The sequence below is a fragment of the Callithrix jacchus genome, chromosome 7 (assembly GCF_049354715.1).
Source record: "Callithrix jacchus isolate 240 chromosome 7, calJac240_pri, whole genome shotgun sequence".
Lineage (NCBI taxonomy): Eukaryota > Metazoa > Chordata > Mammalia > Primates > Cebidae > Callithrix > Callithrix jacchus.
The window spans coordinates 11,982,963-12,000,528 of record NC_133508.1 but is presented as its reverse complement, the minus strand read 5'-3'; the positions used below and the strand labels follow the sequence as shown (position 1 = coordinate 12,000,528).

General features: G+C 46.2%; 1 protein-coding gene across 6 annotated transcripts in view; it reads left to right on the top strand.

Annotated features, from left to right (window-relative positions):
- WDR37 (WD repeat domain 37) overlaps positions 1-16,363 on the top strand; it is an 80,825-nt gene extending 64,462 nt beyond the window's left edge. For all 6 annotated transcript variants that reach the window (XM_035306769.3, XM_035306766.3, XM_035306770.3 and 3 more), the window contains exons 12-14: positions 7,827-7,961; positions 8,633-8,747; positions 13,421-16,363. In XM_035306769.3, coding sequence (XP_035162660.1) covers positions 7,827-7,961; positions 8,633-8,747; positions 13,421-13,552 — 382 coding nt within the window. In that variant the 3' untranslated portion in view covers positions 13,553-16,363. The remainder of the gene's footprint in view (positions 1-7,826; positions 7,962-8,632; positions 8,748-13,420) is intronic.
- Positions 16,364-17,566: the final 1,203 nt, after the last annotated feature.

Below are 17,566 nucleotides of genomic sequence, written 5' to 3'. Positions count from 1 at the left end.
CCTGTAGCTTTGCTGTGGTGCTGGTCGGCAGCACTTCCAGCCATTAGGGTGCTATTGTGTGCCTAACACTGCTGACCTTCTAAAAGTGGCCAGTCACTTGCCCCCTTCCCTGGGAAGAGGGAGGTGTCACTGGAGCAACTTCACCTCCCACTCTGCTGCACGCTGTCTCAAAAGGAGTGGAGCCTGCACACAGCCAGTGATTAATTAAGTATTTGTTACATGAACAGCTCTGTAGTGCAGCCCTTATCGGTGACTTAGTTGGGAAATGTCTCACTATTTCTGACGAGGTGGTTTGAAGAGTAGCTTGGCTCCATGAGACTACTGAGGTAGAACTACGTTTTAGGAGAACTGATTTCTTTTCTCCAGGGAACAGTTGAATTTTAAATTCTGAGAAAGAATCACGTGTGATACATATTTGATTTTTGCTGTGATTGTTTTATCTTAGGGTCTACTTTTTTGAGAGGTAGCCATCAAGGAGTATTTAGAAATGCTTTTTATTCGAATGTGACTTTCTGTTTCTCGGTGAGTCCTTCGAGTTCATAAATGAAGGCTTGCGTGAGTTCTTGAATTCCGAAAGACGTGGGTATAAGAGAGACCGGGTTGGGGCTTTGGAGACTCCGGAGTGTGCATGTGGGTGGTCTGGCTGTGAAGGGAAGACCCGATTCATGTGTTAATCGGATTTCACGCAGATAGTTTGGAAAATTGTGGGAAGGGCTCTGATTACCCTGAACACAATGCAGCTACCCATGTCTTCCCTTGTGCTGTGATGTACCCATTCTGAGGGCACCGGGGGTTCCGGGCGGGCTTGTTGGGGGGTCCTTTGGTTACTTAGAGCACTTTTTAAAGTCAGGGCTGCTGGGCAATGCAGATGTTGCACTCGCACTTTATACAAGTGCTGTAACAGAACAGTTGACCCGCCAAGGCAATGAAGCCGCGGGTCATAGCCATTCCTTTCAAAGCTCTCTTCTTGGTACCTTGACTGAGAAGCCTGTGTTCGCAGGATGGGGCTGCCATCCTCCGGCCTCCTCTGGCACACGCTGGCTCTCTCTGGACACACAGGCCTGCTCCTCAGATGGAAACATATTACCTGAGGAAGCTGCATTTTAAAAATAGGAAAGGGAATGATCATCAGTGTTTGATGTGCCAGGAAAGCACTCCCATCAGCGCTTTGTGGCCCAGTGTTTTCCGCATCGTGTCTTCTTTTCTGTCGCCGTGAAATTTCAGCAGATTGTTATGCAGAAGCAGTTCTGTGTCTCTGTGTGACTGGGAGACAGCTGTTCGTCCTAATGAGGATGCCAGCTTCACGACGTTTCCGCTGATGGAGACTCGCAGAGGGAGCGGAATGTTCCAGACCAGGCAGTGGTGTGCGGCGAGGAGGTGCCATGCTGTCAGCTGGAGGAGCATGCTTGGCTGCCCTGCACGACAAGATAAATGAGTTTGCTGGAGTTTGGCAGCTTCAGAAGCGTTCCCAGTGAGCGGCCGTGTGCGCCAACCTCCCCGTGGGACCTGTGGGCTGAGGGTGCCTTGGAAACTGCTGCCTCTTTGCCAGTTCCTTTTTCTTTTGATGTCCGACAATACTTGTCAGGATTGTGATTTATTAAAAACCTAATGTCTTATAGCATTTCATTAACATGGGGTTAGGCGATCTTTTGTTGAGCCTTTTTTCCCATTAATTTAGCAGAATATTTTCTGAAATTTAACTTGGCCAAATATCCTGAAGACTCCAGTTCAAAGAGAAGTTGGGGACCAGCCTTCCCTTCACCCTTCCAGGCTCCCCCATCAGCTGGGGTCCGCCGAGCCTCGTGGTAAACTCACTGAAGCGTGGCAGCGCCTGATTTGTAGTCAGGCCCTCACGTTGTTCTTTATTTTATTTAGATGAAGATCTGGAGGAGTTACTGGGTTGGTTTTGCAGAGTCTCTCCTCTGCCCGTGCTGCTCTCGTTACCCGACTGTGTTAAGCGTCTGCTCGTGTCCTGCCCCATGATGATGCCGTTTCCGGCCTGGCAGTTTCCTCAGGAGACTGTGTTGGTTGTCACCCCTGGGAAAGGACCTGCTCTAGTTTCTGATGTGTCTGGGCAGGGCGGCTGCTGCATCCATGGGCCAGGACGCCCCAACACAGGGGAGGGCCCTGACCAGACCTCTGGTCCTGGCAGGGGGATCAGCGTCAGCAAATCCACACTGCAGCTGTGGGCGCCACGGCCAGGCCTCTGAGAAGACAGATGTGAAAGTGCCGTCGCTGCCGCCGCATCCTGGCTGTGCTCCGGGGCCTCAGTGTCAGAGTGTGTTCCCAGGTGCCGTTGAATCTCCTTGGCTCTTTTCTTAGTAGCTTTGCTGTACTACAGTGTTGTGTGTTTTAAAACCTTGTCATAAAGCAGCAGAGCTTAGACTTAATTAGAACTTAGCTCTCATCCACTTACATGAGGGGGATTTTCATAAATGGGCTTGGTGACTGGATGGTGCTTCTCTCATCCAGGGCCTCATAGAGTGTGAAATCTCATCTCACGACACAGCCTCAGTGGCTGGGACAACTGGCATTTCAATTGGACTCTGAAGTTCCAGGCAATCTGGATGGACAGACTTTTGATGGTGAGGGTGGATATGAAAACCAAGCTCTTTGTCCACGTAAATTAGTGATTTGTGATGACAAGAGGACAGTTCCTTCTTGGAAAGGTGGAAATTCACCTGCTGTTGTCTCATAGGTATCCCAGATGCTTCAGTGAGGGATGAGATGGGTTTTGTGCCTCTGAACAGTGAGTGACTCCAGTTTCTGTCCCCTGGGAGACAGTGTAGGGGTCAAGCCTGTGTGTGTCTCTGAGAAGCCACTGCCCCTGTCTCAGTATCTGCCCACTGTTCCCTGAAGTCAGGGCATGTCTTCCTGGATGGGCCAGTCATGGGGGACTGGGGAGCAGGCGGACTGACCCAACCCTGTGCCAGGCAGGACAAGCAGCCCCCGTGGCCACAGCTGAAGAGAGCTGTGGATCATGCCTGGATGAGGTGTCCTCAGCTCACAGGAAAAGTAAGGTTTTTATCACATTCCTTTTTACTGAACTTTACCAGCAAGCAAAGAGGTGATTGAATTTTCTTCTTCAAATGCCATTTTTTTATTTGAGTCCTAAATACCTTCTGGCATGTGCTGGCGACTTTCCTTTGCTGGCTGGTTAAGGTGGTCACTCCAGCGCCCGCCATCCCAGCCTCAGCCGGTGAGGACGTGGTTTCCTCTACAGATTTGACTGGTTTCTTCAGTGATCCTCAGTGCAATTCAAGTGATAACATCCTTTGTTTATATGTTTAATACAGTTTTACCACTAGCAAGAGTAATATACTTAGCTCCATGTCAGTGTTTTCACTTTTTTTTTTTTTTTTTTTGAGATGGAGTTTTGCTCTTGTTGCCCAGGCTGGAGTGCAATGGCGTGATCTTGGCTCACCGCAACCTCTGCCTCCTGGGGTCATGCAGTTCTCCTGCCTCAGCCTCCTGAGTAGCTGGGATTACAGGCACGTGCCACCATGCCCAGCTAATTTTTTGTATTTTTAGTAGAGACGGGGTTTCACTATGTTGACCAGGATGGTCTAGATCTCTTGACCTCGTGATACACCCGCCTCGGCCTCCCAAAGTATTTTTACATTTTAAGAGCAAAGTTTATGAAAATGGTTTAACACAAGCTGATGAAACCTTTCTTCCCTCTCTTTTCTTGTCTTTATGGTACTTTTCATCTTCAGGGCGTGGTTCTCCCATGTTTTTTTTTTTTTGCTGTCTTAAAACTTTTTTTTTTTTTTTAATTGTACTTTAGATTCTGGGGTAGATGTGCAGGTCATGCCAGACTGCTGCATAGGTACATTCCTAGCAAGGTGGTTTGCTGCCTCTATCCCCCGTCATCACCTATACCTGACCTTTCTGCCCCCATTATCCCTCCCCACCTTCCCTCCCACTGTCCCTCCCCCAATAGACCCCAATGTGTGATGCTCCTCTCTCTGTGTTCACTTGTTCAACACCCGCCTATGAGTGAGAACATGCAGTGTTTGATTTTCTCTTCTTGTGTTAGTTTGCTGAGAATGATGGTCTCCAGGTTCATCCATGTCCCTACAAAGGATACGAACTCATCATTTTTTATGGCGACATAGTATTCCATGGTGTATATGTGTCACATTTTCTTTATCCAGTCTATCATTGATGGGCATTTGGATTGGTTCCAGGTCTTGGCTGTTGTAAACAGTGCCATGATGAACATGCGTGTGCATATGAGGTCTTTATAATAGAACGATTTATAGTCCTTTGGGTATATACCCAGTAATGGGATTGCTGGGCCAAATGGAATTTCTATTTCTAGATCTTTGGAATCGCCACACTGTCTTCCACAATGATTGAACTAATTTACACTCCCACCAACAGTGTAAAAGTGTTCCTCTTTCTCCACATCCTCTCCAGCATTTGTTGTCTCTGGATTTTTTGATGATTGCCATTCTAACTGGCGTGAGATGGTATCTCAATGTGGTTTTGATTTGCATTTCTGTAATGACCAGTGATGATGAGCATTTTTTCATATGTTTATTGGCTTCATATATGTCTTTTGAAAAGTATCTGTTCATATTCTTCACCCACTTTTGGATGGGTTTGTTTGTTTTTTTCTCATAAATCTGCTTTAGTTCTTTGTAGATTCTGGATTTTAGCCCTTTGTCAGATGGGTAGATTGCAAAAATTTTCTCCCATTTTGGTTGCCAGTTTGCTTTTATGATTGTTTCTTTTGCTGTATGAAAGCTCTGAAGTTTAATTAGATCCCATTTGTCTAATTTGGCTTTTGTTGCTATTGCTTTTGGTGTTTTAGTCATGAAATCCTTGCCTATGCCTATGTCCTGGATGGTTTTGCCTAGGTTTTCTTCTAGGGTTTTTATGGTGTTAAGTCTTACGTTAAATCCTTATTCCATTTGGAGTTAATTTTAGTGTAAGGTGTCAGGAAGGGGTCCAGTTTTTGCTTTCTGCACATGGCTAGCCAGTTTTCCCAACACCATTTATTAAACAGGGAATCCTTTCCCCATTGCCTGTTTTTGTCAGGTTTGCCAAAGATTAGATGGTTGTAGGTGTGTGTTGTTGCTCCGGAGGCCTCTGCTCTGTTCCATTGGTTTATGTTTCTGTTTTGGTACTGTGCCTTGTAGTATAGTTTGGAGTCTGGCAACTTGATGCCTTTAGCTTTGTTCTTTTTGCTTGGGATTGTCTTGGCTATGTAGGCTGTCTTTTGGTTCCATATTAAGTTTAAAGTGTTTTTTTCCCAGTTCTGTTAAGAAGGTCATTGGTAGTTTGATGGGGATAGCGTTGAATCTGTAAATTACTTTGGGCAGTATGGCCATTTTCATGATATTGATTCTTCCTAACCATGAACATGGAATGTTTTTCCATCTGTTTGTATCTTCTCTTATTTCCTTGAGCAGTGATTTGTAGTTCTCCTTGAAAAGGCCCTTTACATCCGTTGTTAGTTGTATTCCTAGGTATTTTATTCTCTTTGTAGCAATTGTGAATGGGAATTTGCTCTTCATTTGGCTCTCTGTTATTGGTGTATAGGAATCCTTATGATTTCTGTACATTGATTTTGTATCCTGAGCCTTTGCTGAAGTTGCTTATCAACTTAAGGAGATTTTGGGCTGAGACGATGGGGTCTTCTAAATATACAGTCATGTTGTCTACAAATAGAGACAGTTTGACTGCTTCCTTTCCTATTTGAATACCCTTTATTTCTTTTTCTTGCCTTATTGCTCTGGCTAGAACTTCCAATACTATATTGAATAAGAATGGTGAGAGAGGGCATCCTTGTCTAGTGCCACATTTCAAAGGGAATTCTTCCAGTTTTTGCCTGTTCAGTATGATATTGGCAATGGGTTTGTCATAAATAGCTGTTATTATTTTGTGATACATTCCATTGATACCTAGTTTATTGGGAATTTTTGCATAAAGGGCTGTTGAATTTTGTCAAAGGCCTTCTCTGCATGTATTGAGATAATCATGTGGTTTTTGTCTTTGGTTTTGTTTATGTGGTGAATTACGTTTATAGACTTGTGTATGTTGAACCAGCCTTGCATCTCTCAGATGAAGCCTGCTTGATTGTGATGGATAAGTATTTTGATGTACTGTTGCAGTTGGTTTGCCTGCATTTTATTGAAGCGTTTTGCATCTGTGTTCATCATGGAGATTGGCCTGAAGTTTTCTTTTTTTGTTGAGTCTCTGCTGGGTTTTGGTATCAGGATGATGTTGGTCTCATAAAATGAGTTAGGGAGGAGTCCCTCTTTTTGTATTGTTTCGAATAGTTTCAGAAGGAATGGTACCAGCTCCTCATTGTATGTCTGGTAGTATTCAGCTGTGAACCCATCTGGACCTGGACTTTTTTTGGTTGGTAGGCTATTAATTGCTGCCTCAACTTCAGCCCTTGTTATTGGTCTAATCAGGGTTTCAACTTCTTCCTCTTGGGAGGATACGAGTGTCCAGGAATTTATCCATTTCTTCCAGGTTACTGGTTTATGTGCATAGAGTTGTTTGTAGTAGTCTCTGATGGTAGTTTGTATTTCTGTGGGATTGGTGGTGATATCACCTTTATCATTTTTTGTTGGATCTATTTGATTCTTCTCTCTTTTCTTTTTTATTAATCTGGCTAGTGGTCTATTTTGTTGATCTTTTCAAAAAACCGGCTCCTGGATTTATTTATTTTGATGGGTTTTTTGTGTCTCTATCTCCTTCAGTTCTGCTCTGATCATAATTATTTCTTGTCTTCTTCCAGCTTTTGAGTTTCATCTTAACCATTTTAGGGCCTCTTCAGTTCCTTGAACCCCTCTCCCTAAGGGCCACGTACTTCAGCACATTTGAATTAAAAAGAAAATTATTAATTATTATGTTGGATTTACATAAGCAGGTTCCAAGAGTGGTTCTGATGTTGAATTTTTTCCTCAAACTTTTTAAGATAAAACTTGTGGTTAAATATACATAACATTTTCTATTTTAATTTTTATATATGTATTTCAGTGGCATTAAATAAAATCACATTGTTGTACAACTGCCAGCACTATTTCTCATGCCTTTTCATTATCTCAAACAGAAACTCTGTGACTGTTAAATGCCCCATTCTTGCCCTCCCCCAGGTGCTGAGAACCTCTGTTCTACTTCCTGTGTCTATGAATTTGCCTGTTCAGGGATCTTAGATGAGGGGGATTCTTGAAAGTTATTCATGTTGTTGCATGTGTTAGAATTTTTTTTTATGCCTGAATAATATTCCAGTGTGTACACACGCTGCATTCAGTCCATCTGCTGATGGACGTGGGTTTGCTCTGGCCATTGTCAATAATGCCGCTGTGGACGCTGGTGTGCAGGGCTTCTTGGCTGTTTCTGTGTCTTCTTTGGGAAAATGTCTGTCCAAGTCCTTTGTCTGTGTTTGAATTGTTGAGCTGTCAGAGTGTTTTTTTTCAAACTCCTGTGTCATGATTAAATTGATTGAGAGTTGTTGGAATGGATTTTTTTTTTTTTTTTTTTGATTCTCTGCTGTAGACTCAGATATGTAGACATTTGGGCATGTTCTGTCCAGCCCTACTTTCTGTCACTTCTCTTTGTTCCATTGCCTGGGGATGTAGAGTAGAATGGACTGTGTATTCCCCATCCACTGGGAAGGAATCAGCTGTCCTTTTTTTGCACTGGTGCAGAGGCTTTGGGAGGCAGGCGCGGTTTGCAGAGGAGACAGCTGGGAGCTTGTGCATCTCCAACCTCCTTCCCCCTCTCAGTCAGGGTTGTATGTGTAGTGTGTGGTGTCACCTCTGCATCTTTGCTGTTGTGTCTGACCCCATCCCCTTTCCTCATAGCACTGTGACCTCTGCCGTGTTCACCGTGGGAGACAATGTGGTTTCAGGCAGTGATGACCGCACGGTGAAAGTCTGGGACTTGAAAAACATGAGATCCCCCATTGCAACTATTCGCACGGACTCTGCCATTAACAGGTAAAGTAAATCTGTTGGTTAAGTAAGTGGATTAGTTTAATGTGAAAGGGTTGATTGTGATTTCATGTTTTATTCATAGAGGTTTCACTGATAGAGCCTTTGGGAAAATGGTTTAGGCTCCTTCATCCTCTAGAGCAGTCTCAGTATTCCATGAAAACTTAAACTAACTTAGTCTAACATCAGGATGGGTTAGTGAGATTTGTCAGAATAAGAATGAACTGGGCTCCTTCAGCCTCTAGCACAGTCTCAGTATTCCATGAAAACTTAAACTAAGTTATTCTAAAACCAGGTTGGATTAGTGAGATTTGTGAGAATAAGAATGACCCGTTTGTGGCCCGATGTTGAGGACGTCCCTTTACTCACCGTGAGGGGAGTCTTTTGTCTGGGTGGGTCTGGTTCTACCATTGAGCAGTGTGTGTGTGTCTGTATTGTGTGTATGCACATGGGGTCTGTGTGATCTCATAGGTATGTGTAAGTAATTGGTCTCCTTTTAATACTGCGTGTAAGCAGGTGGTTTTGGTCTCAAAACTGCATGTAAGCAGGTGGTACACATAGTTTGTTAATGTAGTCTGCTTTGAATTGTGAATAATAAGGAATCTCCTACATCATTATCTGTAAACTCAGAAACTTACAGTGTCACTGTTTCATACACCTTCATCTCTTCTTTGCAGGATCAACGTATGTGTTGGCCAAAAAATCATAGCCCTCCCCCATGACAACCGACAAGTGAGACTCTTTGATATGTCAGGAGTGCGCCTGGCACGACTTCCCCGGAGCAGCCGACAGGTAATGGCATGGTCACTGTGTACACACAGGTCACGGTGGAGGAAGATGGGCTACACAGCCTGCCCATTGCTGCCAGTAGAAATGGAATGTGAGCTGCACATTTTATTTCACATTTTTTAATAACCACGTTAACGGAGAGAAATAACAGAAATTAACTTGAATGACAGAGTAATACGCAAAAATAATATAATTTCAACATGTAATCAATATAAAATTATTAGAGCTATTTTACATTCTTACTTTCTTACGAAGTCTTTGCGTGCTAAATTTTCATTGGAAATACTTGAGCTATATTTAGAGTTCATAAAGTTTAAAGTTGAAAGAGTTGTATACCCAAGTTCTTCCAGACTTACTTCAGTGTTCTTAATACCATGATCAGTTTTTAAGTTTAAAAATAAATAAGATAAAACATGCACTTCCTCTGTTTCACAGCCATGAGGAACACGCTCTTTCGTGCACGTGTTAGTGGCTGCTCTGTAGGGAAGCAGGCTTAGATGTCTGCAGTTGAGGCTGTAGAGACCGGATGTGTTGAGAGGCTGCATGGGCGCTGTGGCCAGGCAGAAGCTGGCTTGGTTGTAGACTGAGGGGTCTTTAATGTGGGACCTCCTCCACCTCCAGCCAGAAAAACCTATTTGTATGGTAGGTTGTTGAGACAGGAAAAAATCTATTTAAATGTTAGTTTCTTGTAAGGTGAGGGGTTGCTCCTTGCTAACTTCAGAAGATGGCGGAGGGAGTTTCTCGGTATGTGCTGTTCAGCCCACCTGTCCTGGTTGCTTGGAAGGCACAAAGAGAATCGAGACTACGGCACCTGCACAGATGCAGAGGCCCTGGAGGACCTGGGGGCCACTGTTCAAATTCCCTGGTGATTCTGATGTGCTCTGAGTTGGGCCTGGGCCATAGGGTGGTTGGTGTTTGCTGTTGGATCTCCCCCAGGAGGTCATCAGGGCATCTGCGATGTGCAGAAACCCCCCACAGTCGAGGCAGCGTCTCCCCAGCATTGTGCTTAACAGAACTCTCCCGAGTCTCCTCCTTTCCTGTCTTCTTTTGATCTCGTTGGAGTACTGTTTTGATACCTGTGTAAGTAGATGGATTTGCTCCCTGAGACCCCCTGTGGGTACACAGGGCCGCACACGCTCACAGACAGCACGGGTGGCCCCCTCAGTGCCTCTGTGGCTCATTCTGTGGACACTGGCTTGTGGCTCATGGGCCACAGCTGCTCTGCCCGGGGTGTGAGCCTCAGAAACGGCAGGCAGGGAGGCAGGTGCGAAAGATGGGGCTCCCAGTGTGGCAACACCTTTTCTTCCTGTGGCACAGACTTTCTGGAAACGACATTCCCTGAGACTGGGTATCTTTTCAGTTCCTCTTCACGGTGCCTTCATGTACTGTTCGAAGTTAACTGTTGATGTTTTTACTCCTTGATACAAATCAAAATAGTTGAGTAGAAAAATTTGATGAAATTAGAGTAACTAAAATATACTTCAAAACCCTAACAAAGCCTTAAATTGCTTGTCCTGGGGAATCTTTTTATATTTTGTTAACAGCTGAGTATCATGTGTCCCCTAAGCTACATCTTAAACACACTAGAATGTTCTCTTTTCAAGGTGCCCATGTGAATTATAAAATTGCTGTGCAGCATGTAAAGTTTGCATTTTGAAGCACAAATTCGTGAGAATGAATAGGACTGTATTACTCTTATTTTCCCTGAGAAAAATGGAATTCTAAATGGTTCTTTGTGGTCTTAATTCCATGTAGACAGTCTTATTTTCAGTTATCTGTGAACATTCAACTTTGTTGGCATTGTAAGATTCTGCGCCTGGGTATATTCCCTCCTAAAGTGGTATGTGAAATACATTTATTTTTAAGATTAATAAATGTGACTTAACTTTATTTAGAACTTGTAATACCTCTTCAGAGAAATGTGGTTTTCAATGTCACAGAACCCTCTGGAGGCCCCTGGGGCGCGAGGGTCCCTGTGAAGTGGAGGCCCCTGGGGCGTGAGGGTCCCTGTGAAGTGGAGGCCCCTGGGGTGTGAGGGTCCCTGTGACATGAAGGCTCCTGGGGCGTGAGGGTCCCTGTGACATGAAGGCTCCTGGGGCGTGAGGGTCCCTGTGACATGAAGGCTCCTGGGGCGTGAGGGTCCCTGTGAAGTGGAGGCCCCTGGGGCGTGAGGGTCCCTGTGACATGAAGGCTCCTGGGGCGTGAGGGTCCCTGTGACATGAAGGCTCCTGGGGTGTGAGGGTCCCTGTGAAGTGGAGGCCCCTGGGGCGTGAGGGTCCCTGTGACATGAAGGCTCCTGGGGCGTGAGGGTCCCTGTGAAGTGGAGGCCCCTGGGGCGTGAGGGTCCCTGTGACATGAAGGCTCCTGGGGCGTGAGGGTCCCTGTGACATGAAGGCTCCTGGGGCGTGAGGGTCCCTGTGACATGAAGGCTCCTGGGGCGTGAGGGTCCCTGTGACATGAAGGCTCCTGGGGCGTGAGGGTCCCTGTGACATGAAGGCTCCTGGGGCGCGAGGGTCCCTGTGACATGAAGGCTCCTGGGGCGTGAGGGTCCCTGTGACATGAAGGCTCCTGGGGCGCGAGGGTCCCTGTGAAGTGGAGGCCCCTGGGGCGCGAGGGTCCCTGTGACATGAAGGCTCCTGGGGCGTGAGGGTCCCTGTGACATGAAGGCTCCTGGGGCGTGAGGGTCCCTGTGACATGAAGGCTCCTGGGGCGTGAGGGTCCCTGTGACATGAAGGCTCCTGGGGCGTGAGGGTCCCTGTGACATGAAGGCTCCTGGGGCGTGAGGGTCCCTGTGACATGAAGGCTTCTGGGGCGTGAGGGTCCCTGTGACATGAAGGCTCCTGGGGCGTGAGGGTCCCTGTGACATGAAGGCTCCTGGGGCGTGAGGGTCCCTGTGACATGAAGGCTCCTGGGGCGCGAGGGTCCCTGTGACATGAAGGCTCCTGGGGCGCGAGGGTCCCTGTGACATGAAGGCTCCTGGGGCGCGAGGGTCCCTGTGACATGAAGGCTCCTGGGGCGCGAGGGTCCCTGTGACATGAAGGCTCCTGGGGCGCGAGGGTCCCTGTGACATGAAGGCTCCTGGGGCTCATAGGTCCCTGTGAAGTGGAGGCTCCTGGGGCGTGAGGGTCCCTGTGAAGTGGAGGCTCCTGGGGCGTGAGGGTCCCTGTGACATGAAGGCTCCTGGGGCGTGAGGGTCCCTGTGAAGTGGAGGCTCCTGGGGCGTGAGGGTCCCTGTGACATGAAGGCTCCTGGGGCGTGAGGGTCCCTGTGACATGAAGGCTCCTGGGGCGCGAGGGTCCCTGTGACATGAAGGCCCCTGGGGCGCGAGGGTCCCTGTGACATGAAGGCTCCTGGGGCGTGAGGGTCCCTGTGAAGTGGAGGCCCCTGGGGCGTGAGGGTCCCTGTGACATGAAGGCTCCTGGGGCGCGAGGGTCCCTGTGACATGAAGGCCCCTGGGGCACGAGAGTCCCTGTGACATGAAGGCTCCTGGGGCGCGAGGGTCCCTGTGAAGTAGAGGCCCACGTGGCCCCGTGCTGAGTGTCCTGGAGCACAGCATGTGCACTGGGGCAGCCACAGTGGCATGGGGTATCTTTGGGGTGTATCTGCTTCTTGGGCGGCGATGCTGTGGGCACGTGAGATAGAAATCCCGTGAGAGCTCTGCGTGAGGCGAAAGTGCTGGCTGACTCTCTCCTGGAAGCTCTTTGTCCTTGGCACTTCTGCAGTGAATGCCGTGAGTTTCGCCTACAGAGTTCTTGCCCACAGCCTTGGTTTTACTGCCAGTTAATGGATGCATTGCTGCTTCCTTTCTTGCGCCTTTTGTAATCCTTTGTTATGTGGTCTTTCTTAACAGTTGTTTCATTTGTGTGGCCTATTGTGATTCTCTCTCCAAATGCATAAATAGGATATTTATATGTGACTATTTTGCAGGAAAATGTTATGCCATTCTTTGAGTGTTTCTTAATCTGTCAGCTTTACTTAATACTTACTCTTGTACCTTATGCTGTAATAGGAACCCATGAGAGCTGTTGTGTAATTTAGAAAATGCAATGGGTCCTAAGGCATTGCTCACAGATATTCCAAGTGTTGTCTGAGAGCCTGCTCTGCTACGTACATATATACTGATATGCCATAAGCTCTGTTACGTATTTTGCAGTGACTTTTCCAACATGCTGATATTTAACTGGAATTCCTGAAGATGGCAGGAATCCACCTAAAAGGCTATTTATTTATCCTTGTTTTATGTGACGTCAGATGTATTTTTCTAGTTCATTACTGAAGCCAATTCTTTGTTAAAATGGAACTTGAAGTCTTTGAGTTAAAATTTACCCCTAAATGTCTTCTAGCCTCATTTATTCAAAAATTTCACACTGATCATTTATTTGTTTTGTCTGACTGGAATCTTACTCATTTTCTTAAAGAAGGAGTCATACAGTGCTTTTGGGGCAAGTCCCACCAGCCCTTGAACTCACTGGGGCCCCGGCCTCACTCGTCCTGGGCTGGCCACACGTTCTGTGGCTCTGCCCTGCTCGGTGGTCTTGGCTCCTGGGGACTGATCCTATGCACCATGTCGTTTTAACGTACTTACTTTGAGGGATGGGGTTACTCATTTGGCTGAGGTCTTATACATCTTACTGTCAGGAATAATGCACTGATCTTGGTTTGTTTGATGTCACTAGGGCCACAGGAGAATGGTGTGCTGCTCGGCGTGGAGCGAAGACCACCCTGTGTGCAATCTGTTCACCTGTGGGTTTGACCGGCAAGCCATTGGTTGGAACATCAACATCCCTGCATTGCTGCAAGAAAAATAAGGTCACCATCAGTCCTTAGTGTCACTGTTTGCCAGCACGGACCTTTGATGGGTGCAGGCTCTTTTGCATATTAATCAGGCATTTTTGTGAGAGTTTGACCCTGGGAAGGGTGCTTTGTATGTGTTCTTTTCACATAGTGCCCAGCTTGCATGAAGTGTACAGAGACACATGTGGTCGTATTTTTTACTTTTGTCTTGTGTTTGTGTATTGGGTCCTTTAGGCCATAGAGGCGAAGCTCACCTCCCATGTAGCACATGAAATGGTTGTGAGTTGTTGACGTTGGACAGGTGAACAGTAGGGCATTACATTTGTGTGAATTAAATGTGAACCTGTGTATTATGTGGCGGCGTTGGCAGTCCCGCATCCCCTGGAGTAACTGTGCATATCTGCCTGTGCTGGGAAGGCTGTGGGGCTGCCTGTGTTGGCTGGTGACCAGCAGGATCACTCCGGGATTTGTGTTTACCTCTGTGTGAGGTTCAGCACGTGCTGTTGTGTAGTCTGCTTCCGCTGTCATTTCTGTTACAGTTCCGCAAAGGTAACCTGGATTTTAGAAGTTAAAAAGAAGCATGGGATGTTGGACTTGTACCATTTGGAGTTTCTTTAGGAGAGAAAAGCGTTCTGCTTTTTTTGTAGAAAATCATTTCAATCTCCCAAGGTCTCATGCTAGCAAATTTTGAAATAGGATTCTTATCATCGATTTCAAATATTAAGCAAAATGAATGTAAAGCACTTTAGTTTATAGCTGTGGTTATAAACAGTTTTTAGATGTTTCAAATGACTTGTCCATTGAATGTGACTTGACCTTGATCAGAGACCCTGCTGCCTGCACACAGAGCCCAGTGAATTCTCCGCACCTCAGTCGTGTGCTTCTGAACGGGCTCACTCCCATGGTGGTGTTTGAGAGCCAACAACACTACCTCAGAGACGGGTCTCCGGGAAACTTTGGGTCTCACTGGTGCCTGACTGGAGCACTTTGGTTTATAGCTGGAATACTGAGTTCAGTTCAGAAGGCAGGAAAGACAGTCACACCGACGTGTCCTGAATGTGTAGGCTCTCCACTTAGCTGCAGCCAGCAGACCCAGTGATGGGACACTTCCAGCTCCCACAGTGGGGACACCTTTCAGTGCCAGTCCCATTCCTGCTAAGGGACCTTGGTGTTCTTGCCTTCTTGGGAATTACTGCTCACCTGGTATCTGTATGTTAGTGTTTCTTGCTGAGTTACAGTTTTGATAAGAGGCTCTCAGTTCCTGCCTCTCGTATTTTCAGTCCTTTCAATACGTCCACCTGGAGGCTTACCACTTGGAGAGACACAGGAAGGTGATCTTTACATTGTCATGTGACACCCAGGTCTTTGTGTTTTGCCCCGTTTTATGGTGATGTGGGAGGGAACCCATCTGGTGCCTGGTAGATGCAGGTGCAGTAGGACGTGGAACTTTCAGACCCATCCTTCTGTGCAGCTCACCAAGGGTGAGAGGCACCTCCTTACTTGGGTCTTCAGGGGCTGGTCCTACGAGCTTCGGATCTAAATCCTTCAGAATGATTCTGAAATGACTGACAGCCCCGGGGCACAAGAATAACTGACAGTGACCTCATTTGGATCTGATGTGGCTAAGGGACAAACAGCAAATATTTCAGTCATTTGATGTTAAAGATAAAAAATGTGTTGTGTTTTTATTGTTTCTTGACTGCACTGTTCAGAGAGTCCACTGTCCAGAGTCTTCCCGGTCCCTCTGGTTGATGAGAATCTCAGGTTTTGACTCCTGCTGTCCTGAGTGAACTTGCCTAATGCACAGCTGTGCTGTCTCCGGATGTTGCTGGGCCCTGCTTTTTCTCATGGCCGGCGGTCCAATTGCCAGAGCCTCCCACACTGCACATACAAAGGCCTGAACCCAGGGTGGCTTCCGGGGCCACTGCACAGGTGCCGGCTTGGGTTCCTCAGAGTTGAATTTGAAAGTCTGGGTGTCTTAGGATGATGGTTAGGAACATTGAAAGATGGCTGCAAATAGCTCAATCAAACTTAAGAACCAGATTAAAACATTTTGAAGCTTTAAAAAATTCATACTCAGAGTGGCCATTGAGTTCCAGGCATGCTGGTGACCTTCACTGCCACACCTGCTCACCTTCTTTAGCAAACTGGAGGGACCTCAGAAACAGCTCCTCCTGCACATCCTCAGGACGCAGCCCTGCAGTGCTGAGGCAGAGCTCTTGGGAGCGAGGGCGCCTTGCTGTTTGCTGCTGTGTCATCTTCTAACGTGAACTCATCACTGCTGCTGCAGTGTGTCAATCAGGAGTCACAGACAAGATGGGGATGGGGTGTGTGTGTGTGTGTGTGTGCGCGTGCGCGCGCGCGCACGTGTGTGTGGCTAAATTAAGTCATGCTGTCAGCCACATCTGATGTCGTCTGAAACAGTATTTGGAAATGGGAACAGTTTTGTTCTTTATGCTGATGTGTCCAGAATTTCATTTAATAATAGACGGAAAATGTGTGGTTACTGTAAAGTGTGTATCAATACAGAATTTCATAAGAGCCATGTTGTTGGGCAAAGCAACTCTCTTTTTCAACCACTGCTCATCAGTTTCTGTAGAGACAAAAATTCTGTACATATTTTGGAATCTGAAGAATCCTATGTAAATCATTTGTTACTTAAATCTGTGAAAAACATGTTTCTTTGGAGGAAAGTGTATGCATTTATAAGTGTTCTGTGGAATCAGTTTTTATTGTATCGATATAATTGTCTCTAAGTGTTCAGTGTCTTCATTGCAATATGAAATTCATTAAAATGTCCATGTTCCATAATTACTATTATAAAACCTTTGTTATTGGGAGTCTCTTATTTTATTATTTTTATTGTTTTTCATGTTTTGCTTTGGTGAAACATTGGGAATGACTGTATAAACATCAAGATGACCCAGAAGTTGAACAAATATAATATTGGTCATTCGAAAAATTTTTGGACTTAAAAAATCAGTTGTGTTTTCTATCTATCTCTTATGCTAACATTAAACAATGCATAATTATGCTTCTTCATCCCCATCAGGACCCCAACAACTTCTAAAAGGATTAACAGTTTCATATAATTTTTGGTAAAGTTCCTCAGTATAATAAAATGTTCATACTGTTCTCATTGCAGTAAGCTTGTTTGAATGTAAAAAAAAAAACCAGTTACAGAAAGTAGGTGCCACTTTCTGTGGGAGAATGCAAACCAGATTGGCAGGGGCTCCTGGTGCATGGCCGTGTCTGACCCAAGCACTGAGGTTGTGGCTGAGACCAGGGCAGGTGCTGTGGCTGTGGCTGTCGTTGAGGCTGAGGCTGGCGTTGGGGCTGGGGCTATGGTTGTGGCCTCGTCTGAGGCTGTGGCTGAGGCTGAGACCAGGGCTGGGGCCGGGGCTGTGGCTGGGGCCTTGGTGGTGGCTGAGGATGTGGCTGTGGCTGTGGCTGAGGCTGAGGCTGAGGCTGCGGTGGTGTCAGCAGTTGGAGAGTCTGGGAGGGTTCCTGCTTGTGCAGACAGTGGCTTCTTCACACTGGCGAGGCCACTGCCTAAGCTGTGTTGGTGCTGGGAGCATCTTCACCCGGAAAGGCAGACCATTTCTCCACTGGTTATTTAACTTTCTCAGTCTTCCTCCTCAAATAGCCTGTGATTGTCTAAATTTCATAATGTTACATCTTCACTGAAGATGTAACATTTAAAAGTTCATGCTCCGTTAGTATCAAGAATTCAGAAGGAAATGCTTACACATTGCTGTGATTTCACCAAAATGCCAGGACACTGGTCTTCCTTACTAGCACTGGGTTTACTATCTGTTTTTCCTTAATAACAGAATTTTAAAAATTATGCTAAAATTTGGGAACAGCTGAATTTAATATATGCAACATACCCAGTTTATATTACAGTGGGAAGAAGCTGAAAATGAAATTAGCTAAAAGTCTTGTATGATTTTTGTTTTAATTAAATTTTTTTTTGAGACGGGGTTTCACTGTGTGGCCTAGGCTGATTGCTTGCCTTGGCCTCCCAA